The following is a 19,261-nucleotide window of genomic DNA, read 5'->3' as shown; positions in this document are numbered from 1 at the left end:
AACCCTGTCCTTTCGTTACCGCTCCTACCCAGGTGCTGGGAAAGCACCCCCGCGCCTATGCGGGCCAGGCAAGTCCTGTGCCCTGCGAGCGGTAACTGAGCTCGGCGTCGTCCTTCCCAAATTCCTCGGCTTACACTTCTTCCCGTCGAGTCGCCCCCAGAGTCCCTCCTCCAGACATCCCCTTCCTTATGGGGGCAAAAGTTTAAGGGGTGGCTCCCTTCTCATTAGAGTGCGCCAGGGTCTCTCTTGTGGCTGGACCTGGACCGTGAAGGGGCCCGAGTGTCCACGGCGCTTTGCTTGCTCTTCTCTAGCCCCAGCTCGGTGGGTGGGGACAGACGCTGACACCGTAGGTGGCCGGCTCTGACGCGTCCTGGCCGTGGGGTGCCTCCTAGCTTGAGGGGCTTATTTAAATATTTGGGGCAGGGCACCCTCCCAGGACCCCAGGAAGCCGGCGCAGGTTCGGCGGGGACCCGGCGCAGCGCGAGCACGGGGTGCGCGTGGGTGCAAGTGAGGGTGCGCCAGGGGCCAGCGGGAGGCGGACCCGCCAGGCGGCAGGTGGGTGCGGCCGGCTGGAGCCAGGGCAGCGCGGCGGCAGCAAGTGGTTGGGCCGTGCGCATTTCCTTCCCTCCCCCTCGGCCTCGGAGCCCGCCCGCGGCGCCCAGTGTGCGGCGCCCTCGGCTCCGCTCCGCGTTCCCTCCCAGCAGCCGCCGGCCGCTCCCTTCCCAGTCCGTCCATGTCCCTGCCCGTGGTGCTCCCGGGCTCCTGCTGCCCGGTGGCTGGGCTTTCGGGTGGGCCGCAGGCCGGGGGCCCGGGAGCCGCCGCCGCCGTCGCCGCCCAGGAGCCGCCACTGCCCCCGCTGCGGCCGCGCTGGCCCCGGGGCGCGCTGCAGCCCCCGGCGCGGCCTCGCTGCGCGGCCGCAGCTGCCGCCGGGGTGCTGGCCGCGCCGCCCGCCTTCCCCTCCCGCCGGGCAGCCGCCGCCGCCGCCGCCCCGGGCTCCGCGCTCCTGCCCGCCCGCCCGCTGCTGTCGCTCGGGCTGCTGCAGCTGATCCTGGGCTGCTGCATGGTGGCGCTCAGCTTCGGGGCGCTGTCGCTGAGCAGCTCTCCGCAGGTGAAGAACTCGTGCCCGTTCTGGGCCGGCTCCTCGGTGAGTACTGCACGCGCGCGCCGCTCCCCGGCGCACTCCGGGGTAGGGGGCCCTGGTCGATCCCCTCCATTACCCCTTAGTTGTCCTCCAGGGCTGCAACTGGGGGAGCCTCACGTCACTTGAAGTTTTTGGAAGCTGGAGAAAGATGTTCTGCCACAGTCGAGTTCAGGAGAGAATTGGGTTGCACCTGGGTAGTGTCGGTGGCGCGCAGGCTAAAGGATTTTACTGTCCCTGTCAAGCTAACAGGATTAAACGAAGACACCCAGCTTTTTGGGAGATTGAAAGGCCAGGATGTGGGTGGCAGGAAAGTGGGAGGAAAATGATTAAACTTCTTTTGGTCATTGAGTAATTACTGCACTGACAACATCTGTGCTGAGAGGCCAGGGATTTTGATCATTTTTGTCCACTGATGTATCAAGAATGCCTGGCACATAGTAGGTGTATTTGTGGGATGGGACAGGTTGACTGGGGCACATCGCTTGTTTTATTCTGCATTAAGACACACGTACTTGTGAAATGTCTAGGGTGGCTCGACCTCCAGACAAATTCAGGAGGTAATGAGAGGGTGTGTGTGAACTGGCACTTGTACCTGGTCATTAAAGGAGGGCCTTAACCCTAGTGGGTTCCTGGAGCCATGCAGGCTGCTGTGCAGAATTCAGTTTGTGAGAACCGGGACCTGTCATTACGGATGAGCTGGCCAAAGCTCCTGGAGCACCTGGCAGCTAGCTAGAGAGATGTCTGCTCTCCAGGACCCACTCCTCCCTCCTCCAACCAGGAACGCTGAGCCTGGGGCCAAAGGGTGCCCAACTTCAGAGAAAAGCTGCTGCCAGTCAGTATCTATGGATACCGGGTGGCCACTCCCCACTGCCTCCTAACAATCTCACAGCTTCCAAGGCATCCAAACCCTTGAAGTTTGCTGAGTGTGGAGAGACTTGGAAACACATCCTTGTGGAATGTATGTGGAAGATGAGCACAGCAAAGTAAATAACCTTTCTTTATATATCTTTTTAAAAAAATTTATTTGTTTTTTATTTTTAAGGGACAGGATTTCCCCATGTTGCCCAGGCTATTTTCCATCTCCAAGTGATCCTCCTGCCTCAGCCTCCCAAAGTGTGGGGATTATAGATGTGAGCCACCACACCAGGCTGTAAATAACCTTTCTATGAACTCACTATGTAAATCTGAAAGTCTGGCAATGCTGGTAGTTTTAAGTTTTCATAAGATCTGTAATCAGTGCATGTCCTGAATGGTAAGAACTGCTTTTACAGTTCCACACATACCCCAATTCAAGACCAAATTGAAAAAAAAGGATTCGAAGAACTCATTGAACCCAAAGTAATTGTTTGAATAAAAACACTAAGAACATTAGGTTCCTTGAGACTTGCCTGAAGTTGTATACCTCATCCAGTGCCAGTTTGCTTTCCTTTTGAAATACTTTCATATTGAATGATCTTATTGAGGTACATGCTGTGCTGTGGTGACAAAGGCCACAATTTGTGCCTCATATAGAAAAAAAATCCCACCCTGGTGGCCCTGCCTGTGGGCTCTGCCACTGGCCTCTTTGAGTGTTCTGGGAAACTCCAGAAGGATGGATATTCCAGACAGGATAGGAATTAGACCCATTATGCTACTTACTGTGCTTGCCTGACTAAATCCAGCCAAATGGTGGATGCATTTCATTTCTCTAATCTATGGGCCAGTAATAATCTTGCATATATTTTAAGGAATTTGCTCTTTATAAAATCATACTCTGTTGTCTTCTCAAACATAGCTTTTTTTGTCTTCTCAAATCAAAGGCTGAAATCAGTTTACTGTTGTGAATCATTTCAGAGGTAAATACAGTTAGATATCCGTCAAGCCACAGTTGTATTTGATGAAGTACCAAAAAATAAATTATATATATATAAAATAAAAGGCCTTCAACCAGAAGGTGAAGGTTAATACTCCTGGTCTGCTGGCTGGGTATGCCCTTGTCTCCAAATCTGAGCATACCAGAGCAGAGAAATAAATTAGTGATTTGGAACTGACAAGTTCTCTGCTATATGTCTTTTTCCCATACTTCCCCATACCCTCTAAACCCAGGTCTATATGCAACTTTGTAACTGTTAGTTATTCCTACTTTTTGTAAAAGACTTATTCCTGAGGTTGGCCTCAGAATTTGCAAAGTGACAACAGAAGCCAGAGATACTGTATTTATAGAACAATTAACTAAATACAATTTTAAGGGGATGGCATTAGGCACCATGACTCTCTTGGTGCTTTAGGAAAAAAAAGCCTTGTGTCACATGGTTTGAATTTATGTATGCGACAGAGTTTTTTTTTTTTTTTTAAACTTCATGTTATGGAAAGTTTACATTTATACACTATCTGATCAGAATTCTTGATCATCTCTGAGTCTATGATTCTTCCAAGATTCACTTTCATATAAAGAGACAGACATTGGTAAACTTGAGGGTAAACTTTAAAAAAAAAAATTGCAGGGACTAAACATAATGAAAAATCAATGGATCGAAGAAAAAAACAAACATAAAGATTATGGTTACTACCAGTTAAATGATAGTAAATATTTTTTATTATACTAATCAAATACTACTTTAGTGTTTAAGGGATATTTAAAAGATAATTTTTGGGATGAGTTTATTGGTTTCTTTGGTCCTTCATTTTGCATATCAGCAGAGTCATATTTATAAGTTCTGTGCCTCTCGGCCTTGGTTACTCACCTGTAAAATGGGTGGGATACTTCTTCAAGACTGATTTTGTGAAGGTGTAACTCGAGTGTATATTGGAGAGTGCATACTGGCTGGACTCAAGCACCAGACCTGGCATACACGGGAACCTCTATCAGTGGTTTTTAAATGTTGAGGTAATATTTAATCAACGTAAAATGAATAGGCTAGTATTTTTGTAGGACATTATAGTTATTATCATGTTTTCATTAGAAATATTCGGCCGGGCGCGGTGGCTCACGCCTGTAATCCCAGCACTTTGGGAGGCCGAGGCGGGTGGATCACGAGGTCAAGAGATCGAGACCATCCTGGTCAACACGGTAAAACCCCGTCTCTACTAAAACTACAAAAAATTAGCTGGGCATGGTGGTGCGTGCCTGTAATCCCAGCTACTCAGGAGGCTGAGGCAGGAGAATTACCTGAACCTAGGAGGCGGAGGTTGTGGTGAGCCGAGATCGCGCCATTGCACTCCAGCCTGGGTAATGAGAGTGAAACTCTGTCTCAAAAAAAAAAAAAAAAAAAAAAAAAGAAATATTCAGTTGCCTAGTTTCTCAATTTGTTTTTTTTATTTTTATTTTTATTTTTATTTTAATGAGCTATGCTAGACAGATAGGGAAGAAACACACACACACATATACACATACATTTTTTTTTTTAAATTGCCAGCGTAAGAGCTATAGGGCAGTGTAGGTTGTTGAGAAGTTTGACAAATTATTTTCTGCTTATTTACTAAGTAACATGGGGCATTTACAACATGGCTCTTTTTAATCTCTGTGTTTATATGCAGCAGCTTTTGATACATGATTCAGAACATTTTTGCTGTAACACATGTTAACGGATTAGCAAAGGGAAATAGGGCAGTAGAATTATAAGCTTCTGATTTTAACGATTTGATTTTTACATTGGAAAGTGAAAGCACATTAACCATTTATGGTGGGTAACAATGACTCTCCCCTGGGGTATCTCAGAGTCTTTCTTTGCGGTATCAGAAAAAAGGAAAGCCCTCTGCTTTTTCCTGTAAGCTGCAAGAAATGGGTTATAAGTGAGTGTAACAAAAATTGTAATAAATCTCATTATAATAATATAGAGATTGTTTGATGTTGGAAAATAAGTTCTTACCTGTTCATTCAGGGCAAGTTCCATCTTGTGCTGGATGGAAATAATGCTGATGGAGTTGATTTTTGTTGCTGCTGTACTTTTTTAGGAAGCACAGGCGATGAAAAATCTGTTTAGGCTTACACAGTCATCTTCAAGCAAGGTCATCTCCTGCTTCCAGTCTCCATTCATTCATTCACTCATTGACTCTTGTCATAACTGAGTGAGTGCCTTCTGGGAGACTTTGGTGTTGTGTGAGTGAGTACGCACAGGTCCAAGACTGTTAAACATGTAATAGCGTTGTGGCATAATGGGATCCATGAAAGGACATTGTTAAAGGACCTTCTTGACTCCTTTCTTTTTTTTTTTTTTTTTTTTTGAGACGGAGTTTCGCTCTTGTTACCCAGGCTGGAGTGCAATGGCGCGATCTCGGCTCACCGCAACCTCCGCCTCCTGGGTTCAGGCAATTCTCCTGCCTCAGCCTCCTGAGTAGCTGGGATTACAGGCACGCACCACCATGCCCAGCTAATTTTTTGTATTTTTAGTAGAGACGGGGTTTCACCGTGTTGACCAGGATGGTCTCGATCTCTTGACCTCGTGATCCACCCGCCTCGGCCTCCCAAAGTGCTGGGATTACAGGCTTGAGCCACCGCGCCCGGCTCTTGACTCCTTTCTGATGGAGCTCCAGCTACTGCTGCCTCTGAGGGAGGTGGAAGCATTGAATACTCTGCCTCCTTCTCTTCTTCTTTTCCCAACCCCTTTCCCCATCCATGAATTCTACCTTCGCTTCAGATGAAATGTAAGCATCATTCCTTAAGTCTTAAGCTCTTAAAAAATTTATTCCCAACTGCAGCACCTCTGTTCCCATTACCATTCTAGAGGCTTCTAATCATCCAGCCCTACTTCCTCTATTTGCCTTTCTCCCCATCACCACTCACAGGGTTCCCCAAGTGCCTCAAGGCTTCGTTGGGCTTGAAGAGAGGGAGAAGCTTAATGAGAGTAGGTGTGTGCCTTTGTTGTGGGGTTCAGGAATGAAAAGTTGCAAATACAGCTCCAGCCTGGAGCTGGAATGTAGTTTCTCAAAGCATTGTAAACAGCAGTGGCTTACAAGAGTCCTATTGGGATTTAACTTGAATATGTGCTGAGTCTCTAAAACAATTTAAATGGAAATGACATTCTTAGTTTGTCTTCAATCCATAGACTTGATATATACCTTGGCTTACTTGGCTATTCATTTAATATTGTGCAGTAAACTTTGTATTTCTCCCCACTGAGGACTTAAAGACCTTTCTCATATATATTTTGAGATTATTGATGTTTCTCATTTGTCATATACATTTTGTACATACTTTTAAAATTATGTTTTCTATAGTTTGTTGCTACCATATGCAAACAAAATACCACCCCTCCAAAGGAAGAAACAAAGATAGTTTAGTTCTTTGGTTTCAGAGATACCTCATGTGAAATGACAGTTGAATCTGTCATAATCTATTAAAATAAAAAGATAGAAATGCCTTTCAACTTAGAAACTTTACTCATGGGACTTTTTTCTGCTGAAATAAAAGCAATTGTTTTTAAAGATATATGTTCATATATGTTTACTGCAGCATTGTTTGTGTGAGCAAAAAACTAGAAATAGAATGAATGCCCATGAATATAGAAATGAGTACAGCCACATAATGGAATGTTATGTAGCCAGTAAAGTGAAATGAATTAGAGCTATTCCAATGGACATGAAGAGGTTTCTATGAAGTATTTATTGAGAGAGAAAAGGAAGAGGCAGGGAAAATATATCTTTTATGATTTTTTTAAAAAAAATCACATCCTGTGAGTGTATATATATATATATATATATATACAAGTAGACATATGTGTATAGTAATAATTTAGAGAAAAATACAATCATATGTAAAATCTGTACACATGCTAGATTATTTCTTTTTTTTTTTTTTTTTTTTTTCCGAGACAGAGTTTCGCTCTTGTTACCCAGGCTGGAGTGCAATGGCGTGATCTCGGCTCACCGCAACCTCCGCCTCCTGGGTTCAGGCAATTCTCCTGCCTCAGCCTCCTGAGTAGCTGGGATTACAGGCACACACCCCCATGCCCAGCTAATTTTTTGTATTTTTAGTAGAGACGGGGTTTCACCATGTTGACCAGGATGGTCTCGATCTCTTGACCTCGTGATCCACCCGCCTCGGCCTCCCAAAGTGCTGGGATTACAGGCTTGAGCCACCGCGCCCGGCTACACATGCTAGATTATTAACATGGAGGAGGGTGGGGTAATGTGGCTAGGTAGGGGAGATAGGAAGGATAGTTTAGGCATATCTCTATTTTATCTATATTTTATGGGCTTATGGCCTGGGCTGGACACTTCCTTTTAATAATATTGTTTTTTGTTTGTTTGTTTGTTTTTGAGACGAAGTCTTGCTCTGTCACCCAGGCTGGAGTGCAGTGGCATGATCTCGGCACGCTACAACCTCCACCTCCTGGTCTCAAGTGATTCTTTTGCCTCAGCCTCCTGAGCAGCTGGGATTACAGGTGCGCGCCACCACGCCCAGCTAATTTTTGTATTTTTAGTAGAGACGGGGTCTCACCATGTTGGCCAGGCTGGTCTTAAACTCCTGACCACCGCGCCCAGCCAATAATATTGTTTTAATGGAAAAAATATATTCCAGAAAGCTGAACCACAGTGTTCTGTATTAATGGAGACCAGTAGCATTAATGTTAAACCTAACTAATAATTCACATAATATTTTTTACTGAATTGGGAGATTCGTGTTTCCCTTAAGGGCAGTCAAATATTAAGTTATGTTTTCACAAAACAGCTTGCGTTTCCTCAGCTAAGTCCAGTAGGCACCAGGGTGGACATGTGGGATACACACACACGGGGGCACACACATGCACATACGTGTGCACACACATGCAAGCACAGGCACATGCACACACATACCCAAGCACACATGCCTGTGCCCTGGGGCACAGATTTCTGAGGAATTACTGTCATCACTATAAGGTAAGTCTTTTGAGCTAGAAGAGACTAAGAAATGGCTTCCTTTTCCCTTACAGCATTTCTAAGGAAGTGAGTGAGGACCCGACAAGTGAAATGACTTGGCCGAGGTCTCATAGTTAAGTCTTTAGAAGCTGAGTGGGGGCCTGGAACCCAGGATCTCATGGATTCCAGTCCCAATTTGTAAAGTGGGTGTAACTTACACACTCTGAGCCACATATGCCCTGCCCTGTGTCTCCAGGCAAAAATTGTTTAGGGTAAGGAAATATCCTATTGGATTTTAAAGGGATTGCAAGGTTATAGTGCCTGGTAGGCAGGCAGGTAGTAGTACCTTTAGACATAGATGGCACACAGAGAAATTGCCACCTATCTGCCTATACATGGTTTTTGATTCTTGATATAAGAGGGTAGACTTGTCCTCTGCTGGTCTGATGCTGCAGAATAATTACTGTCAGCTAGTGAGAATGGAGAATATTGCAAGCAGGCCTGTGTTTTGAATTTGAAGGGACACTGTCCAATCCTTACTGATTCGTAGTTGATAAACAGTGATTGTAAATTAAAGCATTTGAGCGATTTGAATAAGCATAATGTGCTTATAGAGGAAAACCCTCACAGCTGCATCCAGCAGACACACTTTATTATACAAAGCTGAAAGTGCTCAAGTGGCATCAGCATATACCAGGCTGAAATATCACTTTCATCATCCTTTCTCAATTGTTTATCAAACTATGTTATCCAGAGGGCTGACCTTGGTTTCCAGTTCTGTTTTTTTAAAATACTGGCCTCCTTTCCCTTCCCTCTCTCCCTCCCTCCCTCCCTCCCTCCCTCCCTCCCTCCCTCCCTCCCTTCCTTCCTTCCTTCCTTCCTTCCTTCCTTCCTTCTTTCTTCCCTCCCTCCTTTTCTTCCTTCCTTCTTCCCTCCCTCCCTCCCTTCCTCCCTCCCAGGCTGGAGTGCAGTGGCACAATCTCAGCTCACTGCAACCTCTGCCTCCTGGGTTCAAGCAATTTTTATGCCTCAGCTTCCCAAGTAGCGTTACCATGCCTGGCTAATTTTTTGAATTTCAGGGGAGACGGGGTTTCACCATGTTGCCCAGGCTGGTCTTGAACTGCTGAGCGCAGGCCGTCTGCCCACCTTGGCCTCCCAAAGTGCTGGGATTACAGGTGTGAGCCACTGCTCTCAGCCTGGTTTTTCCTTATTGAGATTTTTTAGCTCGTTTTTAATTGAAGTGTCATTTTGCAACATGAGCTCCTTCTCACAGTAGTTCCCCCCACTTTGTGGAATAAATGCTCTAGAACATATATTAATTGCCAACAATTAGGATGCAATTCTGGGAACTAGGACTTTAGAGCCACAAGACAGAAATTCACAGTTAGTAGGTAAAACAAATACAAATTCCTAAATTATTACAATAGAGTTTTTGGAAAAAATAAAGTATGTGCAGATGGCTTCCACGAGTGTGGGGTGGTGGAATCAGTGAGGGCTTCTCAGGGCAAGTGGCTGTGAAATGGAGCCTTGCAGGATGGGTAAAATTCTCAGGCAGCTAGGAGGGAAGCTGGGAGGACAGAACACTTCAGCAAAGAGAAAGAAGCAAATAGCCCAGGAATGCCTGGAGCCTGGCTGCCTGAGGGAGGGCAGGTGTACTTGGAAGGAAGGTATGTCATGGAGAGGCTCGGGTATGTAAAAACCAGGATTGAGAGTGGGCAAGAGAAGATCCTGAAAGGCCTTGTTTCCCATTTCGAAGACTTTACCTGTCCTGTAAAGGATGGGTACCTGATGAAGGGAAGGATGCCACCAGACATGCATCTTATGAAGCTGAACCTGGCAGCAGATTTGGTGCTGCTGGAACAGAAATAGTGATTCCTCACTCACCAGAGGGAGAGGCTAATTTCTGATTGTGTGTTCTTAATTGACATTAAGGAAAAGCAGGCCAGATGTGGTGGCATATGCCTGTAGTCCTATCTACTGAAGAGGCAGAGGCTGGAGGATCACCTGAGCCCAGGATGTCAAGGCTACAGTGAACCATGATAGCGCCATTGCACTCCAGCCTGGGTGGCAGGCAAGACCCTGTCTCTAAAAACAAAACAAAACAAAATTATACAAAGTCAATAAAAAAAGCTTTGAGGGCATGGAAGTAAAAGTCCAAAGTGGTCTACTGAGGTGAACCCTGTAATTGAGCAGGAATATTAAACGTTTGATTTAGAATGCTTTGAAATTTCAGTATCTTTATAAATATGTACTTTCGAGAGTGAGGATTTGTTTATTGGAATTGGTCCATTTGCTATATTTATGATGGTTTATCATTACAGGTGATACTCTCTGGAATCATAGGATTAACAACATGGAAAAGGCCTATGATACTTCTGGTATGTACTGATCTAATACATTACTACCCTTTATAAAATGTGCTGTGTATAAAGTCTGTCCAAATAAACCATTGAAGAAATACTTAAGCTCCCTTGTTCATTAAAAAAATAAGTTAACAGTAGATAATATTAGGAGTCAGATATCTTATAACAAGTAGGTAAGATAATTTTTGCTGGTTTTCTGATTCACTTTAAGCTCCTTAAATACCCAGTGCTATACAAGTGTTTTTAGTTCCAGAATTAAACTCATCCTAAAGATAGAATTTTTAAAAAAACTGCTGACTACGTGCAGTTTTAAATATACACAATAGTGGAGGGAATAATATCATGAACTCCCTATACCCATTGCCCAGGTTCCATAATGATTAACTTCCAGCCAGTCTTTACAGCTATACCACCCATTTCCTCTCACATTCTCTCTCTCTCTCTATTATATATATATATATATATATATATATATATACACACACATACATATATGTGTATGTATTTTTTTTTTTTTTTTGAGAAGGAGTCTTGCACTGTCACCTGGGCTGGAGTGCAGTGGCATGATCTCGGCTCACTGCAACCTACCTCTACCTCCTGGTTTCAAGCGATTCTCCTGCTTCAGCCTTCCAAGTAGTTGGAATTACAAGCACCCGCCACCACACCCAACTAATTTTTTGTATTTTTAGTAGAGATGGGGTTTCACTATGTTGACCAGGCTGGTCTCAAACTCCTGACCTCAGGTCATCTACCAGTCTGGGCCTCCCAAAATGCTGTGATTATAGGCGTGAGCCACCGTGCCTGGCTGTTGTGTTTTTTTTTTTTTGACACAGTCTCACCTTGTTGCCCAGGCTGGAATGCAGTGGCACGTTCTCGGCTCACTGCAACCTCTGTCTCCCAGGTTCAAGCGATTGTCACGCCTCAGCCTGTTGAGTAGTTGGAATTACAGGTGTGCACTACCATGCCTAGTTAATTTTTCTATTTGTTGTAGAGATGGGGTTTCACCAGGTCGGCCAGACTGTTCGCAAACTCCTGACCTCAAGTGATCCGCCCGCCTCCACCTCCCAGAGTACTGAGATTACAGGCGTGACCCATTGCTCTCAGCCTCCTCCATATTCTTTTGAAGTAGATCTCTCATATAAACCATGAATATGTGGCTTTTTATTGTTACAATGTTTGAGTTGAACAACCTCAGAATTTTGTTGCATAGATGTGCTATATTGTCTCTTTACCACATAAATACTATATTTTCTTGGTAATATAGACATATACTGGTGATTTTATCGTTTTTGTTATTGAGGTAAAATTTATATAACAAAATGAATCATTTTAAAGTATACAGTTCAGTGGCATTTTTAGAACATTTCCAATGTTCATCCTTTGTTTTATTTTTTGCTATGTCATCTTGATTCAGGGACTGTAAACTTATCATTTACAGTTTTAAATGATACGTTTAAACTTATCATTTAAAGTGAATCAGAATAGACAGTGCTAACGGAGTTTCCAACTTTCAAGGATAAAATAGAGGGTCTAGGAAATGAGATTTGAATTGTGGTGCAACTTAAAATTTTTTCTATATAGTATCTTTTATTTGTCTCAACTGTCTTGAAATGGAGTTAAAAATTTTCTGAAGGCATTTTGCATATATGCTTAATAGTTCATCTTAAACAGATCATTGTTTGCTAAGCAATGGGCAATCAATACAAAACTCCTTAAATTCTTAAGTACAAAGAGAGGAAGGACATTGCGGAATCTTGGTGTGTCAGAATAATTAATGGATCCCAATACCGTGTTGATGGTCTTGAAAAGGTAACCTGAAGCATTTTTAGGACCACAAGATGACATAGGCAACATTTTACAGCTCCATCAATGATTGTATTTCATGAAATTCCTTTAATCATTTTGGAAAGAATAAATGATCAACATAGCATTTTAATATATTAAACTGCAGGATGAGAGAAAATGAGACTTGGGGTGAGTTTTATAGCCTGTGTTATAAGTGGCTGAAATGTGTTTCACAACGACTCTCTAGGTTTGTGGTCTCTATGAAAAATTTTGATTGGTATTTAGTGTTTATACTAATATTTGGTAACAGGAATCTCATTTGTTCCATTGGGTCAATATTAAAATGCTCAGTAATACAAGTCTCCAATATTTAAATTGAATTAAAAGAAGAAAATCTTCAGTGGTATTTGTACTTTGAAAATTCCAAATGATGAAGAGAGTATAAGTGTGTTCTGGATAGATTCAAGACAGTATACCTATTAAGGCATTTATTTCTTTGACATTCTGTCTTAAAAGGTGCCTTATATATTTATTATGTAAGCTTAAACAGCCTTAAATGAAAATGGCCCTCTCTTATTACATTCTTATCCATTTATTTCTCATCTTTGTTAAGTCTGTGCACTTTGTCACAAAGTTGTAACCAGTGTATACATTCTATGTCATACACTGCTTTTTCTGTTTAATATTAAATTAATTAAGTTATCAGGTTTCCATGTATGAGGAGTCTACATGCTTTCATTTAAAACTGTAAGCAGGCTTCTGCCTTATTTCTGTATCATCATCAGTTTTTACCCTATTGTTGGACATTTGAGCTTCTATATTTTGGCTTCTATGAGTTATGTATTTGGAAGGTCATATAGAGATTGGTTTGAAATGTTAATTAGCATCAATTCATAAAGAAGATAATTTGTAGAGATTCTACAAGGAAAAACTTTCTATCTATTGATAATTGGAGACTTAGTCAATATCCTAAATGAAAAATCCTCAGTTCATATGTATTTTTTATTTTTTTTGAGACAGGGTCTTGCTCTGTTGCCCAGGTTGGAGTGCGGTGGTGCGATGACTTTTCATTGCAGCCTCAAACTCAGGCTCAAAGGACCCTCCCAGCTTAGCTTCCTGAGTAGCTGGGACTACAGGCATGTGCCACCACATCCAGCTAATTTTTAAATTTTTCGTAGAGATGGGAGTCTCACAACATTATCCAGGCTGGTCTCGAACTCCTGGGCTCAAGTGCTCTTCCCACCTCAGCTTCCCAAAGTTCTGGATTTACAGGTGTTAACCACTATGCCTGGCTCACATGAATCTTAATAGTATACCATTATAACTCATGCCAAATGCTTGTGTTATGTTAAAAAATGGAAAAATGCCTGTCAGATATTCCTAGCCCATCCTTTTAAGAGTAGCATAACTGTGGCCGGGCGCGGTGGCTCAAGCCTGGAATCCCAGCACTTTGGGAGGCCGAGGCGGGTGGATCACGAGGTCAAGAGATCGAGACCATCCTGGTCAACATGGTGAAACCCCGTCTCTACTAAAAATACAAAAACATTAGCTGGGCATGGTGGTGCGTGCCTGTAATCCCAGCTACTCAGGAGGCTGGGGCAGGAGAATTGCCTGAACCTGGGAGGCGGAGGTTGCGGTGAGCCGAGATCGTGCCATTGCACTCCAGACTGGGTAATAAGAGCGAAACTCCGTCTCAAAAAAAAAAAAACAAACAAAAAAAAAAAGAGTAGCATAACTGTGTGGAAGCCTCTGAACTTTCCTGAACCTAGTTTCCTGTTTGGCACAGAGGGGATAATTTAGTAATACCAGGGGAAGCTCCTACCATACACCTCCCTTAATGGATATTTTTTCCCCATTTTTTCACCCAAGCCCCTCTGCCTCAGTTTCCTGAGTTTAGGTAACGTGCCATTGCATGCTTTTTGGTGGGAGGGCATGCTCCATTAGAGGAGGCAGAGGACCCCATGGGTCTGTGTTCTTGCAGAGCTGGGCTTGGTTGATTAGAGTTCTGCCCTCTTCCTATTCTCATCCATGCTGTAGGCTCAGGGGCACCATCTGACTTGGAACTTTCATCCTATAGCTAGTTGCTTGGCTGATGCCTTTTCTTCTGGCTCTCAGCTCAGCTGTCACTTCCTGCAAGAGGCCTTTCCTGACCACTCTGATTGCAGTGGCTCCTGCCTTGCCCCTGGCCATATCCCAGTACTGAATTATTGGCTTTGCTGTCTGTGATTAGCCTAGGTACCTATTTATATTTGTTGCCTCTCTCCCCCAGATGGTAGTCAGTTCCATGAGGACCAAGGTCTTGTCTTTTTCACACTATTTCTTTAGGGCCAATGTGCTCAATTCACATTTGTTGTAGACTGTGGAGTTAATCTGACAGCCAATAAAAGATTTAGGTCCTTGGTCAACTCCCAAAATTTCTTTTATTTTTGTCTTAGATTTCTCTCACTTGCTTTTGTTCTCCAAAATTTTGTACTTATCCCCTTTGAACTTCAAGGTTGTCAGGGAGTATTTTGGTGGTAGAGGTTGGGAGGGGAAGGATGCTCTTTTTCAAGGTCCTTTGAAAGCAAGCCGTCCTCATTTTTAGTTGTCACACCAGTCTAGAACACATGAATATTCCCTTTTGAGAACCATTTACATTTGGGCTTCCTCTTTTGTGGTTGTTACCTTGATGACATCAGGTTTTTTACAGTTTGAACAAAGAAGGGTCACTGTGACCTAGTTTCTTCAAACTCAAGTTTTCATGGAAACTCAGGGTTGGAAGCCTTCATTTACTGGGTCATGTTTCTTATACTAACATACTCATGTGTTCAGAACAAAAATAATATTGAAAAATAGTTGGTAAATATTCGTAGCTATTTATGACTATGACTAGGAATAAGCTAGGAAGTGTGTATGTATTCGTGTATATGTGTGTATAATATTCTAGGTTGTGTGTTTTTCATAAAGAGCTAACATTTTCCATTTTTAAATAATTTTTTTTTATTACTTCTAGGTATCATTCCTCTTTCATTCTAAGAAAATATTCTGTAAGTGTTTAAAAATGATGGACAATGCTAGAAACAGCCTCAAAGATTGTCTTGTCTAGGCACCTCGGTTAGAAAACAGAATTGTCTTAATACGATCTTTTTCTTTGGTGGTACAGGCATTTTTGGTGGCAGGTATTCTTCCTTGGTGGTACATTTAGTAAGAACCACTACTGTGAATGTCCAGCTAGCTCTCTGCCTATGTTGTTGGTTCCTTATGAAGTGGTGACGTGAGCAATCGTTATTTTTTTTCTTGTCAATTAGATGGGATAAGTACAACCTAAAAATGATAAAGGGACAGCTCCATTCTTTAGCATCAACAATGAAGGTTCTTCCCCGGTGATGTTCTTGGGTCACATGTGGTTTATTCTCAACTGTGACTCCTGTTGATTTGCACCCCAGACCAAGAATAGATGAGGATAAATGTATTGGGTGTTTAAAAAAATGGTCTTTCAGTTTATTTTCTAACTTCAAGATTATAGTATGTACGACAAAACCTCATTACCCAAAGAGACTACAGAGTGGCTTAAGGTATGCCTAATTTTTTTTTCATCTACGAATCCATAAGCTGGTAAGATAATTCTGCTCAAAAAGCCATTTGCAAGCCAGGAATTTTTCATCTTATTGTGTCTTGGAGGGAGAGTCGTAGAATACCTAGACATTTTGTCAAAAGAGAGTGAGGAATTACGCTGCACAGTTAGTCAGAAGTAGCTTTAGGTAGATTATGCTGTGAGATAGAGTGTAGTCCTTTCCTTCCTGAGGATATGGAGACCTGGAGGGGTCAGAATACCCATGTGCAGTTTAGGAATCCATGCATTTACAAAATGAGCTGTGAAGCTCTCTGGCTTTGGTAGTTTCGTTCTTTCAACTGCATTTCAATAAATTGAAAAGAACCCTTGTTTGATAGTTCATGAAACCTGGATTTTAATGCTGACATGTTACCGCTAATTATCAGGTGACCTTGGGGAAATCTCTTGACCTTTGGTCAAGAGATAGTAGATCTTGACCCAAAGTCTCTTGACTTTTATCTTTCACTCAAAAGATCCAGAGGCAGAAATGACCAAGGTAACACAAGGTATAGTTTTGAGTTTCAGTCCTATCAATTTCAATCAATGAGTGGCCAAGGAAATGATCTAATTTGTACACTCATCTGTACAATGGGAGTACACCCATCCCGCAGGATTGTAGTGCACATTGAAACTGTAAACTGTAAAATAGGATTTAAAGCTATGCAAGCACATTATGAATTTTTTTTTATCATTCATCAAGAAAATCTCCAAGAGAAGATCTGGTCTCTCAATTTTATGTGTCACATAACAATACCTAAATGTGGAATTTAGGTATTGTGAAGGCATCTTAGGCTGGGTTCAGGCTTCTCTGTAATCATAGTACGTTTAGTCTGTTGGCAACAGATCTTTGATTTCTCCCTTTGATTGCCTTTTCCCAGGAACTGTGCCTTGGGTAAGAACTTGGAATCCTCAGAAATTGAAAGCAGTCTTGGGTGGTTTGTCTATGGGTAGAATCAAGACTTGGGCAGTACATTGTTTTGCAGACTGCCCAAGCCAATTTGGGTATGCTTTAATTAGTGGGTTTAGTTTGGTAGCAACAGGTAATTGCCAAAGTTTAGAAGTAACCTTTATGCCAAGTTAATTGTTAAAGTTGATTCTCAGATCAAATTCTGCTATCCATATACTTATTAGCCATCAGACAAAAAAAGTTCATGCCCTTTGTTCTGAAGCTTAAAGGATAGAGAGTTGAGATTTGCATCATGCTTACAAAATAGAGTGTGTGAACAATGTTTTTGTCTCTCATTTTTGCATTCACTTGTTTTGAATACCACTGTGGATTCCTTGAAAACCTGTTGACTAAGCAAAGCTAAGTTGATAAGACCTACTTCAGTAAGGGAGAGTAGCTCTTTGCCAGTTCTCAGAAAGGATGAGCCAAAAAGAGAATATTTACAGGGTTTTAGAGCCCCTGCTGGATGATTTTGTTTTGTTTTGTTTTGTTTTTGAGACAGGGTCTCACTCTGTCACCCAGGCTCTGGAGTGAAGTGGCATCATCATGGCTCACTGCAGCCTCAGCCTCCCTGGCTCAGGTGATCCTCCCACCCCAGCCTCAGCCTCCTGCGTAGCTGATGTCAGAAAGATAGTTATTAGCTTGGTCAACATCATTAGTCCCTGGGGAAATGAAAATCAAAACCACAATATCAAAACATCATGTAATATACCTTAAATCTAAACAATTAAACATGAGAATCCATTTTTAACATCCATCATGCTAATTAAAAAGGCTAATAATTTCATCAATGGCATCTCATTTCCATATTCACTCTGCTAATTTAGCAAAATCAGTTGTGTGTTGTTGGGAGATAAAGATAAGGAAAGCAACCTTTTGGAGTTTAGCCTTTCTCATAAATGCTAGCTGACCACCCTGGAATATGAATTATTGACTATCCTTGGGTGTAGCTTGGATTGACCAGTGTGTTCATACATAATATCACATTGTCAGTGCTAAAGTGCATTATAGACTATTTTGTCTAAATGGCAAAAATCACAATTACTTTTGCACCAATCTAATAGTAGTATGTATGTATTTGGGTTGCTGACAGGAGCCCTCTGACCAGTCCTGCATCCAGGCTGTTGGAGCCCCACAGGCTACAGTGATCAATTTCTGAATATGGCTATGAGAAAATTCTCAAATTATGAATGATTTGGGGCAAGAGGGGAGACCATTTTGAATTGGAGGAACATCTTAAAATTCATGTGTTGTCATGAAATGTTGCAGAATAATGCGTACAGTCTCATCTGTGTGTGTGGCGTGTATGTTAAAAAAAACACCAAGTGATCACACGTGTGTTTGTAGTTACATGGAAAATTTCTGGAAAGATATACAAGGAAGTGTTTACAGTGGGCCCCTCTGTAGAGTGTAATGGGAATGGGAAGGAGGAAGACTTTCTTGCTCTCTGATTTGTATTTGGAGGGTACAATGCTGTATTGTGTGAAGAGGAGACTTTTAGTTTAGTTATGTTTTTGTTTGATTTTTGGCCTCCCTGTACCTGCAGTGTCTGAATTTCCTTTTTGGAGCTGGTGTCTCTGCCTTTGTGTGTATCTTGGTGAGTGGCAGGGCTCTGCCTCCTGCGATGAAGCTTCTGAGGCCACATGCTTACGTTTCTGAATGCCAGCAGCCAGCCTGTAAGCCCATGACCTCCACCTGCTGGAGCTCTAGCCCAGGACTTTGAATCTGGAGCTGTGGATGTACTGTAGCCCTGGGGCCACTTAGAATTTATTGGGCAAAGGAGGCAGCTGGTGTCCAAGGGTGACAACAAGGGACCTGGTTTTCCATGGCATGACCTTGCTAGAAGCTGCGGCTTCCTTGGCTCCTTCCTGGGTTCCTGAGCCTCGTTCCTGTGGATTCTGTGAGCTACCTAATAGTCTTGCAAGAATTTTGTCTTAAATAGGCTGAGTTGGTTTCTCTTGTTCCTAACATTATCAAGAACTCTGAATGTTTAAGACCATTATTTTTCTTTTATGAATATTACTTTTATGATAATTAAAAATAGTTCAAACTAAACAGATTCATTTTTAAACATTTGGATACTTATGGTAACTCAGTTTAAAAACAAGAAATTCAGTGGGCATGCAAAGTAGATTGATTGGTGGTGAGCTCAGCACTGGTGGGAAGTGTTGGGTGAAGGAGGGTGGGTAGGGGTGTCAGAGCTTGGTTGGTGGTGGTAGAATTGGGTCTTACGAGCTGTAATCTCTCAATGATGATATAAAAGACTTTTTTATCTCTTTCTTTTGTGAAGAGAAAATAATGATCTCTAAATGGACATTATGTGTTAGCAGGCATTCTGCACATTGATGGAGAGGAAAGAGTAGAGATTTGGGTCAGACCCAGATCTCCAGATCTGACCCGGGTCCTATAATTAGTTATATAATATAATTTGGTATAATACTTTACTTTTTTGAGACTGTTTCTAATTTATTTTATATTTATAGTTATATATCTAAATCTGTGGTCTATGTGTCTATTTATCCATCTGCTTATATCTCAAACACACCACAGTGATATTTTATAATTTAGTAAATGCCTTTTAAGAGGGAAAATTTTTTTTTTTTTTTTTTTTTTTTTTT

At 42.3% G+C, this 19,261-nt stretch overlaps 1 protein-coding gene across 1 annotated transcript in view; it reads left to right on the top strand.

Moving 5' to 3' along the window:
- The first annotated feature begins 691 nt into the window (after window positions 1-691).
- Window positions 692-19,261, top strand: part of FAM189A2 (family with sequence similarity 189 member A2) — a 60,409-nt gene continuing 41,839 nt past the window's right edge. Inside the window, exons 1-2 of the mRNA XM_032290945.1 lie at window positions 692-1,144; window positions 10,279-10,335. Of these exons, the coding sequence (XP_032146836.1) occupies window positions 734-1,144; window positions 10,279-10,335 (468 nt within the window). The 5' untranslated portion in view covers window positions 692-733. The remainder of the gene's footprint in view (window positions 1,145-10,278; window positions 10,336-19,261) is intronic.

Source organism: Sapajus apella, unplaced genomic scaffold (genome assembly GCF_009761245.1).
Source record: "Sapajus apella isolate SASKATOON/1434 unplaced genomic scaffold, GSC_monkey_1.0 scaffold24, whole genome shotgun sequence".
Classification (NCBI taxonomy): domain Eukaryota; kingdom Metazoa; phylum Chordata; class Mammalia; order Primates; family Cebidae; genus Sapajus; species Sapajus apella.
Note: the sequence above shows the minus strand (reverse complement) of the source record. Positions and strands in the feature narration are given on the sequence as shown.